This window comes from Phaeodactylum tricornutum, chromosome 15 (assembly GCF_000150955.2).
Source record: "Phaeodactylum tricornutum CCAP 1055/1 chromosome 15, whole genome shotgun sequence".
NCBI lineage: Eukaryota > Bacillariophyta > Bacillariophyceae > Surirellales > Neidiaceae > Phaeodactylum > Phaeodactylum tricornutum.
The window spans coordinates 686,366-707,048 of NC_011683.1; the positions used below are offsets into that span (position 1 = coordinate 686,366).

Genomic DNA, 20,683 nt, shown 5'->3' on the forward strand with positions numbered 1-20,683 from the left:
TGACCAAATCTCCGACGGACCAAACGCCTACTACAACAACCAGCACATCGTACCAACAAGTTCGCCTGCCACAACAACCGCCACACGGTCCGAACTTTCGAGAACGATCCGACGGCTTATCGCGAGTACGGCTCGCCTCTACGACAGGATTCTTGGCGTTGGGCCTTTGTATTTTGTGGGTGCTCCGCCCGACCGGACTGCCCAGCCGGGACACGGTACTTTTGGTGAAGCAGCCAGAAACGCACACTCAAGGCATTCGTCTGCCGCCAGTCAACAGATTTCAATACCCGTATCCCGAGACTGAATCAAGGACACAACACGCGACTGAAACGTGTGATCGAACTGTCGCGAAGCTCGTGACATTGTACAATCGCGCCGTCTCGTCACAAGACTACAACGTAATTGAAAAGTCATGTGAGGAATATGGTCACTTATTTTCAATTGCCGCTGCTACGCATAACCCGGCCTGGACTACGCAGGATTATTGGCACGTATATCCGATCTGCCTTTCCGAGACGACGCCCTCGCCAAATCCACAAATCCTGCAGCAAGTCCAGATCTCGGGGAGCAATTTTGTTGGGGTGCCAACACCGGATGGATTTTTGTACTGCGGGGGCTTGGTACGTCAGAAGTACGACTTCTCAATAGCACATGACGAGGCTGAGACAAAGAACATTAGTCGCAGTACAGGTATGTCCTGTGGGTTTCACGTTGTACAGGCCCTTTCCCTAACAGTGGACAACAACGGTCAAGGAAAAATTCGTAGCTTCACCAATCTCTACGACACGTTGGCAGTGGAACACAGAACGCAAGCATGTGTCGCCAATTTGACCGGCTGAGTGAGAAAGTCTGCTTGTATTGCCATGAGCATAAAATGATTCGATCGATCGCTCAAAGTAAGATAAATAATGGACATCCTTCCGTTTAGCTTTCGGCGTCCGAAAATTCCTGTTGTTCTTGGCTCGCTACGGTCATCGTCGGTCCTGAAAAGTGCTCGGCCGCATGAGCCTCGTCTTCCATTAAAATACGATGCAGGCCCTTCGCGTGTTGCATAGTGGGACGGCCGTGTGGGCAATTCCAAGGATGCTCCACGTCCCCAAGTCGTTTCACCACGCGTTCCATTTCCTTTTGTGACAGGGCCTTTCCAATCATAATACTTGTTCGACACGCTCGACTAGCAAACATGGCAATAGCTTTGGGGAGTCGCGCAAATACTGTACCGGCTGTGTCTCCTGATCCCTTGCCTGCCCCCGCGTAGCGACGCACTGCGTTATTACCGTACAAGCCACTGCCGTCAGCCCCGGTCCCTCCGTCTATCTCGCACTCTTCTCCGTCGTCGCTTAAAATTGCGCATAGTGCGGAAACGTCGTCCTTGCCAAATTGTACCGCTTTTCGGCCTGCTTGAGCACCGCTGTGAGGGAGGGCAGTTAATGCGAGACGGTGCCGAGGTGGTTTCTCCGGATCGTATAAAAATCGAAAGCCGTTCTTCTCAAAAATCTCCAGATTGTCAACAACGCAACTTTCTTCTGCAGGAGAAAGCTCCAAAGGCATTGGTGCAATTAGTTTTTGCTCATGAATAATAGTCTCGGCACACAGTTTTTCAAAGTTGTACTTTTCGTCGCAAGCGTGCTGATCTAGAATCCAAAGGTGATGGTCCCGGCTCCGCGCCAAGATGAATCCCATATTGAACTGACCAATTACCGTCATACCAGCAAAGTCCTCTTTGAACAGACGCAACGTTTGGTTGGGGAGGGCAGAATTGTCATTATCTCTTTCAGATACAGAGGTAGTGTCTACAGGCAACTGCGATTGCTGAACGGCTTGGAGTTTTCGTTTCCGAGTAACCATATTAATACGTTCGTGAACCGCGGCTTGGGCTACCGATTGCGTACCGGCAAAGCTTTCCCACACGACTGTCTTCGCTTCACGCTTCTGTTGCGGAGAAGGCTCAGGAGATTCTAGCTCGAGGCCAGTTCGGACAAAATCTGAAGCCGTACCATCGCTAATCGTTCGTGAGCGCGTGCGTTTCGTCTCTAGGATTTTCTCATCTTCTAGCTTATCCGACTGACTGTGAGTCAGGCCCAAATCTACTATTTGTCGTCTACTACCATCGTGCGGTACGGACGCATCAGCAATTTCCAGATGCTCCAGATATGGCTCCTCATGAGGTGTGCTCGTGGAGAGCGGTGTTGATATTTTCGTTGCCTGGAAGCCAAAGTGTTCAAGACTGTAGGATTTGGCCTGTATTTGTTTTTCCGGTTCATTGATATCGTTCTCATCATTCATTCCGGTTGATATGTTTGGTTCGCGTACAGGAGCGTGGACTTCGTCGACAATGAGGGCATGCTGCAACAATTGCTCTTCGCTTGAAGGCACTCCTGCATGATTAAACTGTCTTTGAGTGAGCATCCATCGCCTGCGTTCCGTCTCCGTTAGGCGCCTATGTGAATTATTATTGACTGCTAGAGGACTGCTAGTATCGACCGCATTTTGCTTCTCGGAAGTCGTTACAGTCTCGTCTTCCGCGGATGCACGCAATGGTAAAGGAGTGGTGGGAGGCGGTGTCACCGTCGGATGATCCGCAAGAGTTGATTCTTCTTCGTGCTGCGTGTCAATCCGCAGCGCTTTGTTGTGAATCGACAGTGGTGTTGCAGTGGAGTCTGTGAAAGACTCTTGATCCCCACGGGTATCCTGTTCTTCCTCGTCGAGATTTGGCAACGGCGTTGTGTTTCGAATCCGAATGCGTCGGCCATCGTCATATTCGTGTTGCATCCGGGCGTTGCTTGCGCTGTTGGTAAAGGCGTATCGCCGGTTGAATCGTATCGGCGACTCGTCCTCGTCGTACTCGTCTTCGGAGGCGGCTTCGTCCCGGCAACGTGGCGATTCGGGCGTTGTGTCGGGTTGACTGTGCGCACTCGTTACCAACGATTCGTTTGCTACTTTTGCGGTTGTTGAGAATACGGGTCCGACGGGATTGTCGTTGGGCACAAACTGACCTTCGGTTTGACTGGCCCAGAGTTCGACCACGGCGTCTCGAACCAGAGCGCATATTTGTGGTTCGTGCGTCAGCATGACGGTCCGTTTGTCGGGCGACAGGTTAATGTCGTATTCGTTGTTGGGGAGTGTGAATTGCAGTGCACAAAAGGGACGTTTTTTGCACCCCAACGCCCTCCAAGCCTCGTTCAAGACCCTGGACACTTGTTTCAACTCGACGGGGCGTCCGTTGATGGCAAAGTATTGAGAGTTCCGTGGTGATTGTGTCTTGGCTTTGGAAATGAGACCTTCCATTTTGCCAGAGAGTGTCGGTGTACGGAGTGGAGGATTGGATGACGTGGTTGCGGGGGACAAGTTCGGTACCGGTGCCTCTAGGACGGTCGACAAGTCGACCTGAATGGGACACAGAAAGGGCAAGACTTTGGGTCCCAGTGTCGCCGACACGGTTTCTTCGATGGACGAGCTATTCTGCGGGGTCGCTAGTAAGAGCGATTCTCCTCCCCGTCCCGCATCCATCATGTCCATCAAACGAAAGCCGACTCCGGGAGAGAAGATGGCGTAGCCTTCCAGCATGCGTAGCATGGTCCGTCGTTGTGTCTGAATGCCTTTAATCAAATCGTGTCGACGAACCGGCAAGGCGTCCATCAAACCAACGACTGCAACGGTCGTCCCGACCTTTTTGAGTATACTCGTCACGGTGTCTGTCCGTAGCGATCCGTCCCGACGGAATTCGAGTTTCTGCGCCGTGGCTTCGTCGCGGGTGCGGGTGGCCACGATGAGGTTGGTGCTGAGGTTGGCGAGGCAAAAGAGCGCTTCGCCACGAAAGCCCAGAGTCGATGCCGTGGCGTAGATTTCGTCAAAGGCTCGTATTTTACTCGTTGCGTGCGGCGTGGCCAAGTATGGACGGGAGGCGAGTGGAACACCCATGCCATCGTCCGATACTTCCAATATGTCAATGCCCAGATTGAACAGACGGACTGGAGCAGGGGCCGCAGTGTCGGAAAGTTACAAACAGAAAAAAGACGAACAAAAAGGCGGTGAGCGACGGACAAACGTACCGTCGACTTTCTCCTGACCGTGTGCGCGTGTGTGGAACCACCGTCCGACACTTACTGTTGATGGTGCGACTCTTGGCATCCAGAGCGTTGTCCACCAATTCCTTGAGGGCCGTGGACAGATCAAAGACCGCTTGTCCCGCAACAATCCTCTGGACCGACTCGGGATCGATCGGTCGTATCTCGGCAGACATGTGTATGTGTGTGAATGTTAACGTACACTGGAACGAAGATTGTCTCCAATGGACAGTAACAAGGTAACGCAACAATCGTACGGTAACCGAACCAATGGAGAACGAGTGCAGGGGAGCGTGCGGAATAAACGACACGGCGTTTTGGGACCGTGACCTCCCAACATCCAAATCTATGCGACCGCCAGAGCCCCTACTTGCAGTTGGGACCGAAATCCGACGCCGAATCGGATGTCCGGTACCAAAATACTTAGCCATAATGAGAAAATGTCTCGCTTTCCGAAACGCGAAAAGACCAGCGGACGAACGCAAAATTGGAAATAAGTAGTAGAAATCACGAATCCAAACTTGCGTTTTAGACGAAAACATTTCATCTCTCGACAAAATTCGATTCCATGTACGATAATTTTGACTGTTCAATTCCACCAATCAAATTAGATCTCTGTAGGAGAATGCCTAGTCAAACGTTGCGACTCCGACTTGCCGACCACGATTGTAGCGAAACCGTTCTTACAGAATTTTGTTCCCAGTTCGAAAGGAAAGAGACTGTGCGAGTGAAAAAATGTAAAGCCATAATACACTGGCAAAGTGTGACTGTGAAAATAACAAGAAAACGTCCTCTCCCACGGAAGCTACCGGTAACACCACTTGTACGACAACTACCTTTCCAGCAGAGATAGACTACGTCCGCGGCCCAATCGAGCGACTACAAATTCCATGGTTGCCAATGGGAACGTGTTGTTGTTCTCTCGCTTGCTCTCGTTTGGATATCCCATACACGAGGAGAATATTCTCGAGAGCGCAGATCGTGCAGAGCTTGGCGGCCTTTCCCGTCTAGGGGAATTCCACAACACTATTCAAATCCTCTGGTAAAGGTCTACCCGGTTGCAGTTGCTTTTGTTGCTCCAGTCGAGAACTCCTGCGCAATTCTAGCTGGAAATCTCTCTTCTCCAACGTATCGACTCGAATCCAGCCATTGTCCTGTAGAACATACCCGTAACCACACACCTCCAGCAGAATACCAATTATTACAAACGCATACAAGGCAGCGTTGAGGGCCGCGCCGATTGTGTTGGGCAGCAAGAGCGTTTGCATGGTTCTGCGACTTTTCTCCCGTTCTTTGCGGTCGAGCTCTTCCAATGTCAGAGACTTGGTCGTCTTTGGATTGCTATTGTTGTTGCTGTTTCTGTTGCCACCGTCGAAGCGACCATTGACGAGATTATTGTCGGATTCGGTCGTTGTAGTCATGTTATTTTCTGACATCACCGCCGCATCATTGGTTGGCGTAGCCTCTTTGTGGTTTTCCTGTTGCTTGGAATCGTTGCCTTTTGCGTAAAAATTGAAAGACGGGGTAGAAAGCCTACGAAATCGCCGGTTCAATGAAACGCTGTTGCGGAACGATTTTTTGTGAGACGAACAGCAATTTTCAAAGGCGTCAGCGAATGATGAGCACAAAAGGCCGAGGAGCATCAGACTCGTTCGAAACCCTGTTGCCCTGTTGACTGTAAACATCGACAGATTCTTTCCAAGTTTCATTTTTGCTCCGGTCGTCAAGACTCCCATATCACCAACTTTTCGTCAACTAATATCGTCTAAGACAGGCTTCGTCTTGCTGTCATGGGAGGAGTGAATGCGTCTGCGTTGGTTGCGAGTGTGGACAAGCCGAGAATCGAATGAGATAAGGACAGTAGAGCATGCTTTTGTTTACAGTCAACCGTAAGATTTCGCCCTGTCGATGACGCCGTCCTGTTTCGCCATGTTTTTCGTTTCATGTCACGTTAGGGTTCATGGTTTCAGGATCCTAGAACGAAGCCTTTTCGCACACTGTGACGTCCTATTCATTGACTAGATCAGTTATACAAGACTCCCATTGCTTTGCAAAATCGCGTAGAGAAAGACTCACCGACAAAGAGCAGCAACCAATTTTGGAAACGAAAAAAACAGAGCAAGAACCAGAAAAACATTGCCCAGATTTGACTGCCACTACGCGTTTCTTTTGGAACGCCTTTCTCTTGAAACCTCATTTACTGTTACCTATAACTGTGCCGTCCTGTTTGTCGAAAGATCTCTTGATAACGATAGCAATGTATACGACAATTTGTCGACGCCGCGAATCCCCCGAAGGGTTAACATGCCTGGTTACAATGGAAGATATCTCTACGGACCTGGGAAATTATGGTACGTGCTCTTTGGTGTCTTCTTCACAGAACGCTTTGTCAGTTTCACCGAAGGCTACTCACAGTCGATTGTCTGTCGTGTGGCGTCCTTGGATTCTTTTTTATCTCTGTACGAATTGAACCATAGTCGAGTACCAATCCTATCCCAGCATGAAATGGCAACCCGCGTTGTTTGAAAAAGAGGTCATTGAAAATTTGCTGGATACACAGTTTTATGATTACGTCAAACGTGCGAGAACGACCGATTGTCAGGCAGAGCTGCGCCGATTGCTGGAGTCCGGTCCACCCCAATGGATTTCTGATCCACACGGTCTACCGCTGGCGGAGGAGACTGATACACACGTGTGCCAATTGTGGTACTCCAGTGATTACAGGCTGAAAGGGGCTAGATTGGACGGATCCTACGATGGGGAAGAACGACAACAACTATGGGACGAATTGAAACAGTTCATTGTTGTGGAGGGAAAAGAAGAGGGTGACGATGACGAGAAAGCAAATGGTGATGCCACTAATAGTAAATGAAGGGCTACGTTCGAGTTTACAGATGAGAAAATGGAACGAAATAGTGTAGAACGAATTAGATTAATACAAATTCATACGTAGATAAAAACTTGTAGCCAGCTCTGACGAGCCCACCCGTTCTTATAAAGCTGTTAAGGTAGGACCTTGTGTATAATACATTGGATAGAGAGGCATCGAGATACCAGGTATCCCGTGACGTGCCTGGTTTGTCCATCATGGATGGATGGAAAGAACTTGACTTCGAATGGTGTGAGCAGTACTGTCCAACACAGTCGCAATTGAAGCATATAAATGCTTTTGCACCGTCGTTTCCAGTATCTTTTGCGTTTTCTTCTGCATGGTCGTGAGCAAAAAGCTGTGGCCGTCTACTAGCCACCGCGGTCCATGCCAAGCATTGGACTCGGTCAATCCCGAATTTGTGGACGACTCCGATGAGCTTTGAAACACCGAATGGTCAAAGATGCAGGACAGCTGCTTGTACGTCACTTTCCAGAAACGCCTCCAGAGTTCAGCCACGGCAATTTTTCGGAGCGTTGCAACGGTATTGGGCCAAACATGTTCTTTAATGTACAAGATGGTTTGAGGCTTGGCCACGACATGTACGTACACTAGCAAATCGGCGAGTGGAAATGTCCGCGTGGTGGCAGCGGACGGTCGCATCCACATCATTGGTAGCCAGCTAAGACTCAACACTGTCGATAAAGAGCTTGAAAGATCTTGCCAAAAGGGCAACGCATTGTTTGCAACGAGTATGCCAGCAATGAGAATCAAGCCAGACGTCTGGAAAATGGTCCAATCCAAGGACGGTGTCTGCACTTTCGTAACCAGAGTAATGGTTTCATTTTCCGCCGCCAGGAGCCTATCCAAAAACTCGTTCTCTTTGGATTCTTCGGCAATGGCAGCGAGACGATCGGCCAACGCGATGTTACTGCCTGTACTGATCGAAAAGGAAACGTCACCGTTGGTGTCGTCCCAGCGGTCCGTCTCCGGACGAACCATCGCAGCTCGCGTCGAAGAACGCGCTGTGTGTAGCGACGGTCTATGGGAAAAGGACGGAAGATCCGGATCGTCTGAGAAGCGACCATTGACAACTGATTCCGTGGTACAAAGAAGGAACAGACTCGTTTGGAACAACGCGCGCTTCCGTGGGAATAGTTTTCCGCGGCGTGCCATTTCTCCAATGCCGTGATAGTTAGGTTGAAAATTTCTTCTAGAGTGAAGTCAGACGGCCACTTTATACGCAAAGGTGATTTTACGTTAGAACTCACAGTCAGAGGTACACTATCTTGGTATGTTGGTTGCCCCAGTTCCTGTTGCTTTTTGTAGCGGGGTGCTTTGCCGTTGTCTGTGCGTAGATTAGACCAGTGGGAGTGACGCCGAAACGTGCGCTCTACTACCGACAGACGACGAGAGCTTTCGAGGTCGGGATCCGAGTGGGACAGCCAGTACAGAATTTATTGTTGACGAGAGCACGAACCTTAAGCAGCCCGCCATTCAACGGTTTCTTTGCCTAATCTATTCCATAACTCACTGTGACTTTGTCGTACAAGACTACACACATCCAATGACAGTGAAATGGAAAAACCCTCCACACCTTGGTGACAATGGCTCTCGATTAGGTATTCTATTCCAGATGGAAATGATCCAACCAAGCATATTGATTCTAGATGATCTTTCATGGTAAATAAAATTTCGTAACTTATCAGATGTTGAAATGAAGACGGAAAATCCGGAGCTATCGATGAGCGAGTACATACGATTCGCTAGCCATACACGTACAATCCAACAGCTCAGAATAAAATGGAACAATTAACTTCTTATAGTTGAACTCGGACCATTGAGATGTCTTTCCATTGTTGATGGACATGTCTTGCCTTGCAAAAGCTTTTTTGTTTGACAAAAGCAAAGGTGAGAGTTTACGGGGGGCTTTCAGTTGTTGCAGAGGCCGAAGTCGACGTTGTGGCGCTTGATGTAGCCGAAGATCCTGTTCCTGTTGCTTGAATGCTTGTGGAGGTGGAAGATTCCTCGGCAATGTTGGTGTAACCACCCGCTCCATCGCCGGCAGAAAGGTCTGTTTTTGTTTCAGCTCTTCCGCCTGTCTCTCCGTTTCTGGCAGACGACGCGATGGCCGTATCCCCGGTCACCGTAGATTCGGATTTTCCGGTCTTGCTCACGTTAGAGTCCATTTCATCCGTTTCCTCTTCGGTCTCAATCGATGACGTTACGCTTGTTCCGGCACTTGAGTCCGTGTTGGAGTCGCCAACCACATCCGATTCAACCAATAAGTCCGATGATGTCTCCACATTACCTCCGAGTTCTCCGCTTGCGGAAGCGCTAAACTGTGCAGCACCCGCGCCCCCGCCCGATACAGATATGTCTGCTTCCTCGTCGACTAGAATCACTTCATTTGCTACCTTTGTAAGCGGAGATGACTTCGAGTGAGTATTTTCGGAGTGGCGGTTATCACGGTTGCGGCGCAGAGCACGGCGGATCCCTGCTCCCGTTTCAGCGTGATGCTGGGATCCTGTATCGGCGTTGATACTTGATACTAGCGTAGCAAGCGCCAGGAGAAGACAAAGAATCGTACGATGACTGCAAAACAAGAGATAACAAAAGACGTCCAGTGAGTGCTTGAACGGATGACATTCGAATGATCCATCACGAATGTTGAATTCCGACTTACATGGTCATTGCTGAGATACGCAGATACTTCTCAATGAGAGGTGGAAAGGACAAGCTGACAGTTAGTTCTACTCGGAATGGAGGAAAGAGGTTGGAACCGAGGTAAATGTGGCTGGGACTGGTATATCCAATCCTCGCAAAATATTGTGTTTTGTCGAGTGAAAGATAGACTCTGTCTTGGAAGAGTAATGTGTGATGCAAAATAGGCAATGTGAAAGAGCATCCCGTTTCGCAACTGATGCGTTTGGACGTTGCGAAAGGAGCTTTCAATTGCCAGATCATACTCATTTAAAGGACTTCACTTTCCATCCTAATAATGATTCCTTATGGTAGCCTGATTTTATCTTATGTGACCTTCCATCCACATACATGATTTCCAAAGTCAGCAGGTGCTAGGATTGCTATTTCGAGGACAATCCTTAACGGTAAAAGATATCAATTGCCCTTTTCACATACTGCACTTTTTTCAACGGATCAAGATTTATCAAGTGTTTTGGCCACTTGGTGAAATCCAGCCTGCGGAACTGCCGTAGAATCTCAGTGGGGTTTTTTTTGGCATGGAAATGTCACTGCTGGGTTAGCCTCGTGGGATAGGAGCAAAGTGCTCTAGAAGACTATTTGTTTTTGGCGGCCATCTTTCTCCGTTACTTTGGTCCACGATTGATTCCTTGAGCGGTTAAAACCACTCCGCTTTCCGTATGACTTTTGATAGCTACCGCGAAGGAGAAAGCCGACAAGGAAGAGCCAACCCCCGTTGCAACAGGACCAGAAGGAAAAGCATAGCGGTGAAGCAACACGCAACGTTGTCGTACACATAAGTGGCCATACTCGCAAGATCCGCATTTCAAACTAACGTTACTAGAGCGTCCTCAATTTTGAGCCCAAAATGAATTTTGGAAATAATACGGGCACGCCGGATTACAGTCAGCTGAACTTGGATGATTTCAGCGACGATAGCAGCGACAACGGCGGGGGAAGTGATTTCGCATCGAGCGGTATCAACCGGCAAAAGCAGCTATTTCAAGAACAAGATCATGGGCTTGAAATGCTGGGGCAGTCGGCCGAACGATTAGGCAAAATGAGTATGGCGATCAATGAAGAACTCGGCTTTCAAAATAGAATGCTGGACGAGATGGAAGAAGACTTGGACGAGGCCGCGGAAGATTTAAATTTGGTGACACGGAAAACCAAAGAATTTATCGAACGGGCTGGTGGGACCAAGAATTGTCTAATAATTGCGATCCTGTTGGCTTTGGTGATTTTGCTTCTTTTTCTTGTGCTGTACACCTAAGGTCCTCGTGACGAATGACATTTCCAGCAACCTGAGTTTTTCGTACGCTCACTCTGACGGAACTACATGGACTCGGAAATAATACCAATAAGTTATGAGTGCTTACGTTGTAGTTTTGGCTGGGGTTGTAGCGTCGTTCGCGGTGTTTGCTGGGAGCGGACTTGCCGCATTTCCACTTGGATTGCGTCTTTCATCGTTACGTCTTCCTGCCTTTCTTCCGCTGTAGCCTCTTGCTTATCGTGTTCCTCTTGTGCTGCCAATGCCGCCAGTCTGCGTAGATTGTGGTTGTCCGCCACTACGGGTCCTCCGATTCCGGAAGACGATTGCAAAAAGAATCCTGGATCCAGCCCTTGTCGAGTACGCTGCTCCCACGCCTTTCGTATATGCTCAGGCAATAACGGTGCCGGCTCCGCAGACTCGTTCCCCTGAATAGTTTTCGCCGCACTCACGAGCCTTTGTGCGTATATTTTGGCCAGCGCACTGACAATCATGCCGATATCCGAGGCCTGGCCGGGAGATACCAAATCTTCCAACGGTCGCAGTTCGGCCAATCCGTACCGATTTGACAGGGTTGCGGCAACCCAAGCTTTCACAGCATCCTGCGAAAACGTAGCACGTTGGTACGCTTCAAAGCGACTTTGCTCCAAATGCGAAAAAGTCGAAAGCATTTGCCACATCATTTGGCCTTCGGCGGTCGCCGTGCTAAGGAACAGGAAGTCAAAACAAAGCAATGAGCAAGATGAAAAATCCTTGACATACAGAAGCGGACGTTTTCCACGCCGTACACACGTTGATGAACAATATCGTACATTAAAAATATACACGTACCTTTCCATGGAGTTTGTGCTGGAGTGGTGATGGTGTTGACTCTTGTGTTTCTTGATCCCCGCGCCGGCGTTGTTCGTGGCGTCGTCGTCCCCATACTCGCTGTTGATGCGGTTGCGCTTGCTCTTTTTGGTTTTCTTTTTCTTCGGCGGGGCATTCGAATCATCTGGCAAAATAAAGAAACGAGTCAGCTTCCAGTTTTGGACCAGTCCATGCTCGTAGTCGATTGTGTACGTGCGTACCGTTGCGTCCCCCTTTGGACGGTGTCGACGATCGAGGCCGTTTGATTGTCCGTGGATCCATTGGCTCTGTGTTGCTAGTTTTTTGCTACAATCGGTGCTTCCCAACGAGACTGCCCGTTGGTTTTCCAGTGCACCGAGTGCTGGTCGCCCGTGAGATTGACACAATAGCACTCGCTCTCGCTCCCTCTTGAGAGTAGCAAGGCGTAAAGACAATCCACTGCTATGAAACAATAAAAACAAGCCGTGAAAAGGGCGACTGTGAATCACGGGGATTCAGCAAACACGAATCGTTTTACAGAAGGGGTAGGGTAATGCACTTGCAGCACGGGAACACAACAATCATAACAAAAAGGCCCGGGGTCGTTCGTAGTCAGGGATCCGAATCGTTCGCATCTTGGATCGTGATGGCAAAGATCAACCCCCCTCGATTGCATGGTTGACTCCCGTTCAGGAATCTCTACTTCAAACCCCCTTTTGACACGAGAGCAGTTTCCCAACTCACAATTCAATACCTGTAAAACACGCACGTACCTTTCAACGCTGATTTTCACCCGCCGCCAATGTCCAATCCCGATCGAGAAGCGCAAGAAAACGTCCACGACGGCACCGAGGCTCATCCGGAGGATGCGGAAACCGCCGTCACGCCAAGCACCACCGTACGGGTTGCGCAAGTGCAAGGACCCACACTGCCGGTACAATGGACGCAAATGGGCAACATTCCTCCCACTGCACAATTGCGCTATCCCGGAGACGTCATGGAACTCGACGTGAACGACACCGAAATTATTATTGTAGGAACGACGGGTCAAAAAATTACCAAAATCGGGGAGGATTTTTCCGCCTCGATGAATCCGAATTTGTCCCAACTTGTCCTGCGCTCACAGTTGATTCGCGTCATGGAAGGTTTGGAGCATTTCGTTCAACTGGATTTGCTGGAGCTTTACGACAATCAAGTGGAAGAACTCGCCTGTTTGGGGGACGGAGAGGATGGTGCCCCGGGAAAGACGCTCCGTGTCCTCGACATGAGCTACAATGTGATTCGAGATATGCAACCGGTTATGTTTTGTCCAAATTTACAAGAGCTTTGTAAGTACACATATGTATGCATATAAATGGGGGATATACGTGTGTCCAGGGGCGCGTGTGGGAAGGTCCAGTGCTTTTTCCTCACGCTTCTTACTCAGGTGCAATTTCTAATAACCATCGCCTCTTTCCCACTACCATAGACCTGGCCAACAACAAGCTCAGAAACATGGCAGGGCTGGGGTCCTTGACCAAATTGCGCAAAATTGACTTGGGTGCCAACCGCATTCGCGAAATGGACGCGGCCGAGCTCGCTCCTCTCGTCCATTTGGAAGAACTGTGGTTGGGTAAGAACAAAATCGAACGCATCGAGGGACTGTCCACTCTGAAAAAGCTACGCCGACTCGATATTCAGTCAAACCGGTTAACGCAAGTCGAAAACTTGACGTCGCAGACGGAAACGTTGGAAGAATTGTACCTGGCGCACAACGGCATCGCGACGGAGGGCACCATCTTACCGTCGGGGCTGGGTCAAACCTTTGAGCTGTTGAACGTCCTGGACTTGAGTCGCAATCGTTTGACCCAAGTGAATCAACTTGGACATTTAAAATCGTTGGAAGAACTATGGCTGTCGGGCAACAAAATTGCAACGTTCGACGACGTCCAGAATTTATCCTCGTTGGGTGAAAGTCTGCAGACGGTTTATTTAGAATACAACCCACTCCAGGAAGATCCGTTGTACCGCAAAAAGCTAGCCGAGCTGATTCCTAGTTTATCCCAGATTGACGCCACTCTGATTGGAGGTTTGGGTCGCGTGGGCGCCGCAAGTGGCGGAGGCGGGGGCGTCGTGGAATCGGAGGAAGCTCGAGTGCGTCGGCTCCAGGACATAGTCGTCGCCCGGGCACAAGCCGAGACGGACCAGAAAAAGGTAGAATGGGAGGCAGAGGAAAACAAGTAGCGCGGCAGATCGGTGAGGTCCCAACTTTGGCTCTACCAATAAATAGACTTGGAATCCATTCACATTAGATTTGCCTACTTGAGGACAGAGAACACTGTATGACACATAAACATGCTTTACAGTTAATGCTTGTATTTCCCATACGGACAGCTCTTTCGGTTTGGATGACCTCCACGCAAGACAGTTTTTTGTCCATCTGACAAATGTAAAAAATGAGGCAACCCTACCGGTAAGCAAGATTCGTGCAGGAAGTCCTTAGAGTGAAGGTTGGCGGCACCGACTGTGAGAAAGGAGGTATTCTTCGTCCCTACCCTAGTATAGTAGGTACTTTTTTCTTCTCCATTCCGTAGTCTGTAGTCTTCCGTCTGTCTGTCGTCCAACGACACTCTCGCGGCTGATAACCCGCGCTCCGTACCGCGGAAGCTTGGGACGACGAAAGAGGAGACGAGAAAAACTCTCCTGCTTACTACTACGGAACCGCGACTGTTACCGATACACCGATACCTTACCGTGTGCTCTGTCCGACAACGTTACCTACCTATCGCGGTGGTGTTGTCGACAAAGCTCTCTTTCTCTGCTTCCATCATCGGTCGGAACGTCTGCAATTCGTAGAGTCCTCGGGGCTTCTCTCTCTCTCGCTTTCTGTGTGTACAGTCAGATCGCTCGCACCGAATGGGGACTTCACAATCGCGGGATGGGTCCGCCGTGCACGGTGGCACTCCGTGTGCGAGCCTTCCCTTCCGACGTGTACCACTCTCGACGCTGCTACTGCCGAGTACTTTGTCTGCGGTTGCTACTACGGCGTGCGAAGACCCCCCGCCTCCGCCGCCGCCCTTACCGGTGGATTCCGGGAGTAGCACCACCGGCAAGAGTAGTACGCAATCTCCGAGTAGCAGCAGTGCGCCTCCTCCGCCCCCGGCGTCGGGCGAGGAAGCCAAGAGTGATGACATTGCGTCCGCAGCTCAGGCCGCTTCCGCTTACGTCAACCCTGGACCTTTCGAACAAGCAATTGGGGAAGGCAAACGATTCTTCATGCTCGATACCTTTGACGGATTCCGTTGCGACATTAACAAACAAGCCAGTCCCTTCATGCTAGTCCTGCACAATTTCTGGTTGGGAACCTCCATGCTTCCGGACGGACGCACTTCTACATATTCTTTCGTCACCCAGGTTGCGGACGAGGCCGGTTTCATGATGGCTCGTTGGGATCCCGGACAGGCTTCCGTCAATGGACGAGTTCATCGGGCACTCCTCGGAGGACTCGCCATGGGAAAACTGCAAATCGGCGTCAGTGCTGAGGGCCAGAACGATACGCTTTTGGGCGAAGTGGACTTTGGTGGGCACTCCTGGATGGGTAATCTGCGGTACGGCAGTATGGGCGGTGGCGTCGTGTTGGGATGCAATTACATGCAGGCGCTAACACCCGCCCTGCACATGGGTGGTGACGGCATGTACGTCGGTGCCAATGGCTCTTTTCAAACCAACTACGCCCTCAAATATACCATGCCGGCGTTGACGGGGGAAGAAGACTTGCCCACGACGACACCAGCCAAACCGGCGACGGGTATGGAAACGGCCGGATCCTCGACCCTGTGTGCCCAGTTCAAGCCTGGACAGGGTATGGCTTCGCTGGATTACAAACGCGTGGTTACACCCAATCGTGTAACGCTAGCCTCCAGTTTGGAATTTTCTCCGCTGTCGCTGGAATCTCAACTCCTCGTGGCGGCCGAGTTCAAACTCAGCCGATCGACGCTGAATCTGTGTGTGGACGGTTCCGGACATCTACAGTCCGTGCTGGAAGCCAAGCTCGGAATGGGACAAGGCAGTCCGACTATCAACTTTTCGGCGGATATGGATCATGCCAAGCAACAAATGAGGTTTGGATACGGAATTAAAATTGAAGGATAGTCAATCCCCTGCACATTGCCCATTACCAAGTTTTAACTATTTCTAGACACTGCGTGGTACTAACTCATTACTGTATGACTATACGCCGTGTGAGGACTACGATTGGATCCTTTCGAGACGAACTGCAATTCCCGTGGTAATGCCAAAAAGACTTGGTCGTGGTGTCCGAGAACCTGAGTACGGTTAGTTGTCGATGATAGTCCGGCCGGTCCGCGAGAAGACTGTCGGAACGGGGGGGACGAAGCCTGACGTGGCGTCTGTTGTTTGCCAGACACACCCATGGAAAGAAAATCTCGAATCGATCGGTAACACTAAATACATTCATTCAGATAGGCGAACACAAATGATTGACAAGTGTTCTTCAACTTGTGCATATCTAAAATCCAGTACAGCGTTCCGTGCAATTCTGTGACACCCAAAACGCTACTCAATCTATCCAGCGATGAGCGAGCGGGAGCCTCACAGCAAGACCAAACCAACACCAGTCTTTAAAGTTTCTACTTTCTGTTATCGTTGCCGTTGCGCGTTTCTACCCAAATCCTCTTGCACCGCAGATCTTATCCAAGCCTTCGTATAAGTCATGTCGCGATTCATCCTTGCCTTAACTCTGCTAGCTTACACAGCGAGCGCTTTTGCACCCGTCACGACATCGACTACGAAGGAATCCCGGATCCAATGTGAGATGTTGAACCGCCGCCAGGCGCTCGGTCTGGCGTTTGCCGGTCTCGTGGGGGGCTGCCTTCCTGAAGAAGCCAACGCTCTCGCCAACCCAGCGCTGGAAACGTTCAAGGCTCGCAAAAATACCAAAGGTGCCTTTGTTCCGGGTAAGTTGCCGTGAGCGTGTTTTCTCTGAAGTCTTGTCGGAAACCCAGGCTTTGAAAGAAAACCTCCAAAGTATGTGCGTGATTTCGTCAATAACAGAAGCCACACAGTCTAGCAAGCGTTTGCCTTTTCTGGTCCTGTCGTAGCTATTGAACGTTTTGTTTGAATCGCAATACGTCGGCCAGTGCCTTTTTTGTAGAGACAGTTCGTGGCGTGTGCTTTGTTTGGACTGCCTTCATTGACTTGTTCCATCCCTCCGTTCGATCATACTTAGGTAAGGGCTTGCGTCATCACGAATCCTTCGACAACATGGTGGCGGTAAATCCTGCATTGGAAACATTCAAGGCCCGTAAAAACACGAAAGGTACCTTTATTCCGAGCAAGGGTCTTCGAGAGCACGAATCCTTCGACAACATGGTGGCCGTAAATCCTGCATTGGAAACATTCAAGGCCCGTAAAAACACGAAAGGTACCTTTATTCCGGGCAAGGGTCTTCGAGAGCACGAATCCTTTGACAGTTTGATGGCCGTCAATCCCGCCTTGGAGACGTTCAAGGCCCGTAAAAACACGAAAGGTACCTTTATTCCGGGCAAGGGTCTTCGAGAGCACGAATCCTTTGACAGTTTGATGGCCGTCAATCCCGCCTTGGAGACGTTCAAGGCCCGTAAAAACACGAAAGGTACCTTCATTCCAGGCAAGGGCCTTCGAGAGCACGAATCCTTTGACAGTTTGATGGCCGTCAATCCCGCCTTGGAGACGTTCAAGGCCCGTAAAAACACGAAAGGTACCTTTATTCCGGGCAAAGGTTTGCGTCTGAAGGAATCGTTGGAAAATTTGATGGGCTAAGTATGGCCGGAGTCTTTGCCCCGGAAGCTGCACTGTTGCGAAACACATTCACTGTAAGAACAGTCCGATCTGCGCCTTTGCGACAATTAATCTCGTGGCAGCTCTCTTTCACAGTCAACGCACTGCTTTAGGATCTACCTACTACTTTGTACTTTTTTAATCTCCTCTAAAGAGTCTATAGAGAAGCAACACCGATTCGCGCTCCGCAAATGTAGTTCAATTAAATTGCTGGTCTATCTTCATCCTCGAACAAATGCCGTCTCTATCTTCATTCACCTTCAATTTCCGAGGATGATCTCTTGGATTGGCTCTTTCTCGGATGTTGCTCTGTACGAGTTGCGCTGGAGTGAATGATCGACAGACAGACACGACTACCCATGAATTTCCTTTTACACTTCACAGTCAATCACAATCAGAGGTAGTGTCGCATGGAATTCTACGGGGCAATCTGTTTAATGAACCTGACATCTACTTTGTCTTTCTAATATAGTAAAATAACGTTCAAACGGTTTTTTACAAACGGTCGTGCCGTGGCGGTCGGGGATACCATTCCGGTCGTGCACTCCACGATCACTATTTGATTGATCACCATGGCGCCTTCTGTCACTCGTTCCGCGGAGGGAGTAGTCCTAGATGACAAGAAGAATTGGGTAGTAGGGAAGAAGATTGGATCCGGTGTCCAAGGAACCGTCCACGAAGTCTTGGCGAACGGAGCCGTCAGCGAGTTCGCCGTCAAGCTCGCCCCCGTGCCGACGGTCAAGACCAAAGGACGACAGCTGTCGCCCGCACAACAAAACGCGAACGCGATCTACCGCGAGTCCGTGGTATATCAAAATGCTTTGGGATCTCTAAAAGGGACCTTTATCCCCAAGGTCGCTTCCCCCCAAGCATTTAAGGAAGTCAGCGGTAAGTGTCCAAATTTTGCACCGTATTTTTCGATTTCTAGAAATTCCTACCGGGATGTACGTTCCCGCAATATTCTCAATCGCTGATTCATGTCGATTTACGCAGGGTTTAATTGCTTGTTTCTGGAGCGCATGGACTTGCCGCTCGAAAATATTGTTCCTCTGTTAGTAAAGCGGCCCAAAATTGACTTGGGACCGGTTGCCCTCCAGCTCTTGAACATTTTGCAAGCGGTTCACGCTCAATGTCATTTCCTCACGGATGTCAAGCTCGAAAACTTCATGCTGGCCAGAGCCTCTAAAGTATCTTCTACACTAGAAGCCCGGATTCGCGTAATTGATCTCGCCATGGCCGAGCCCTCCAAGATGGTCGGCGGAAAGCTCCAGAACGTGACCAAGCCGGAAATGGCGGGGACTCCTTTGTACGCAAGTCTCCATGTGCACGCATTGCAAACGCACTCATTTCGGGATGACGTTGAGTCGGTTCTCTACGTTCTTGCGGAGCTAGTGATTCGTACCCAAGCCACACAGGAGGGCACCTTACGGCGATACGAGGCGACTCGCGGGACGGACGTTCCAACATTCTTACCGTGGAGCCACGGCGCTTCCACCGAGCAGATTGGTGAACTCAAAAAGCGCCTAGTGACGGACCCAAAGTCTGAATTTTACCAAAGGATGCCTCCGTCGATTGCTAAATCCATTCGTGATGCCTTGCATATTGTATGGGAATGTGAATTTAACGAACATCCGGATTGGAGCGCGCTGGAACATGTTTTACACAAATTGGTCTTTCCTAAAACCGTGCCGAAATCGCAGGCCGCGGGAACAGCGAAAGCGCCACCCGTATCTAAATCTAAGAATAGCTTGAAAGTATCGCATCGGGATCAGCTTGAAGACGCTCGTCGCAGGGCACGGGAGTATATGGGAGCTCCGGAGATCCAAAGTCAAGCATCAAAGGTTGTATCGCGTACTTCGGAACGAGCTCAGCGGGCTGCCAAACGCAGCTCATTGGAATCGCGGGCGTCTCCCAAGCATAGACCACCGAGCTCGCGCTACTTTTTGGACAGTAACAGTGATGAAGGATCGCCCGGAAGACTTTCACCGGCCGAGCCAGCCGTAGATGTCGACGGTGACGTAAGTATGGACGACGCGAAAGACTACGAGTCCGACGATGAGACATTCTACACAACTCATGATCCCCTGAACTCGTCATTGGGATCCCCTGCCATGATGTCCGTCGCCTCGGTTCAAGAGGAAACGATGGAACTGGCATCGGACGAGAACCAGAAACCGGGTCTGTTGACAGTTTGGCTCAAGGTCACCGCTGGGCCTAGCCGTGGACGAAAGATATGCTTGACGGAAGGAAGTTCTGAGGTAATCACGATCGGATCCAAACCGAACACCAAGGGAGAATCTTTCCGGCTCGGCCCAGATGTGGAAGCCAACCATGCACGGTTTACTCTGCAAGTCCAGCGTAGTAAGCGTGCCGGAGTGTCCTTTAAAGTTCAAGTGGATGATCTCAAAACATCGAGTGGAGTCACAATATTGGAACATCGTATTTCGAAGGGAAAAAGTGGATGGGTTTTTGCGAACCAATCTGTGCGTCTGGGGAAAGAGACAGTGCTTCGAGTCTGCCGCGCCGTTTAAAGGTGGGAGCCTTTCTCATTGTATAGTGCAGGAAGCATTGTGACAAGCAATGTAAAGTATTTGTCAAGAACATTTGTGAATATTAAATACAGTCTGTATTGCCTGTCTAGAACTACAACTCCTCCACCGGAAATATACAATCTAAAAAAGGGGACGTTAAGGCACATTATCTTTGCGGCTTTCAGTGAATTTCGCTTTTGTGGTTTTTACGTCAATGTCATCGCTGGTGCCACGGATCTGCCCAACCCTACCGCTCGACAGATCCCGAAAATTATCGGCGCTGATCGTATATGCAGCCTTTTCAATTTGTGAAGGGATTCCGTTGCCCGTAGCGGCAAAGATATGTCTTGTGGCTTCCCCCAAGGCCGAGTCGATTGGCAAGAGTTCCACTTCCGATTCGTTCGTTAGCAACCTTTCAATAAAAGTGCGTCGGTCCGAAGGAGTATATAGGTGGGGAGTTAGCTTAGAGAAGAGCCGTACCGAGTTTCCAAAATTCAAGGGCCCCAATCGGTAGTGGTGTTCTACCTGACCACCAAGCGACGGGATTCCCAGTGGCGCATTTGCAGTCAATAGCACGCGAACGTTTCTCGTTTCCCGA

General features: G+C 50.0%; 7 protein-coding genes across 7 annotated transcripts; 5 read left to right on the forward strand and 2 right to left on the reverse strand.

The window, feature by feature from the left end:
* Positions 1 to 3,000: 3,000 nt before the first annotated feature.
* Positions 3,001 to 4,243, reverse strand: PHATRDRAFT_14607 (predicted protein; the record flags this gene model as incomplete). The annotated part of the gene is made up of 3 exons (XM_002182406.1): positions 3,001 to 3,261; positions 3,358 to 3,971; positions 4,108 to 4,243. Coding segments are annotated over 3 exons (1,011 nt in total), but the record flags the coding sequence as incomplete, so codon positions are not given.
* Positions 4,244 to 6,357: 2,114 nt separating this feature from the next.
* Positions 6,358 to 6,891, forward strand: PHATRDRAFT_7073 (predicted protein; the record flags this gene model as incomplete). Its single annotated transcript, XM_002182241.1, has 2 exons — positions 6,358 to 6,418; positions 6,545 to 6,891. Coding segments are annotated over 2 exons (408 nt in total), but the record flags the coding sequence as incomplete, so codon positions are not given.
* A 4,113-nt stretch (positions 6,892 to 11,004) lies between these two features.
* On the reverse strand, positions 11,005 to 12,171 carry PHATRDRAFT_48008 (predicted protein; the record flags this gene model as incomplete). Its single annotated transcript, XM_002182407.1, has 3 exons — positions 11,980 to 12,171; positions 11,741 to 11,903; positions 11,005 to 11,614 (listed from the first exon to the last, which is right to left on the reverse strand). Exons 1-3 carry the CDS (start codon positions 12,038 to 12,040, stop codon positions 11,005 to 11,007), a joined length of 834 nt encoding a protein of 277 aa, XP_002182443.1. The 5' UTR covers positions 12,041 to 12,171.
* A 653-nt stretch (positions 12,172 to 12,824) lies between these two features.
* On the forward strand, positions 12,825 to 13,801 carry PHATRDRAFT_14518 (predicted protein; the record flags this gene model as incomplete). The annotated part of the gene is made up of 2 exons (XM_002182242.1): positions 12,825 to 13,065; positions 13,206 to 13,801. Coding segments are annotated over 2 exons (837 nt in total), but the record flags the coding sequence as incomplete, so codon positions are not given.
* Positions 13,802 to 14,464: 663 nt separating this feature from the next.
* On the forward strand, positions 14,465 to 15,888 carry PHATRDRAFT_48010 (predicted protein). The gene has a single exon (XM_002182243.1). The coding sequence runs from the start codon at positions 14,633 to 14,635 to the stop codon at positions 15,866 to 15,868; it is 1,236 nt and encodes a 411-aa protein (XP_002182279.1). The 5' UTR covers positions 14,465 to 14,632; the 3' UTR covers positions 15,869 to 15,888.
* Positions 15,889 to 16,341: 453 nt separating this feature from the next.
* On the forward strand, positions 16,342 to 17,743 carry PHATRDRAFT_48011 (predicted protein). The gene is made up of 2 exons (XM_002182244.1): positions 16,342 to 16,692; positions 16,965 to 17,743. Exons 1-2 carry the CDS (start codon positions 16,449 to 16,451, stop codon positions 17,534 to 17,536), a joined length of 816 nt encoding a protein of 271 aa, XP_002182280.1. The 5' UTR covers positions 16,342 to 16,448; the 3' UTR covers positions 17,537 to 17,743.
* A 369-nt stretch (positions 17,744 to 18,112) lies between these two features.
* Positions 18,113 to 20,193, forward strand: PHATRDRAFT_48012 (predicted protein). The gene is made up of 2 exons (XM_002182245.1): positions 18,113 to 18,442; positions 18,548 to 20,193. Exons 1-2 carry the CDS (start codon positions 18,127 to 18,129, stop codon positions 20,083 to 20,085), a joined length of 1,854 nt encoding a protein of 617 aa, XP_002182281.1. The 5' UTR covers positions 18,113 to 18,126; the 3' UTR covers positions 20,086 to 20,193.
* The last annotated feature ends 490 nt before the right edge of the window (positions 20,194 to 20,683 follow it).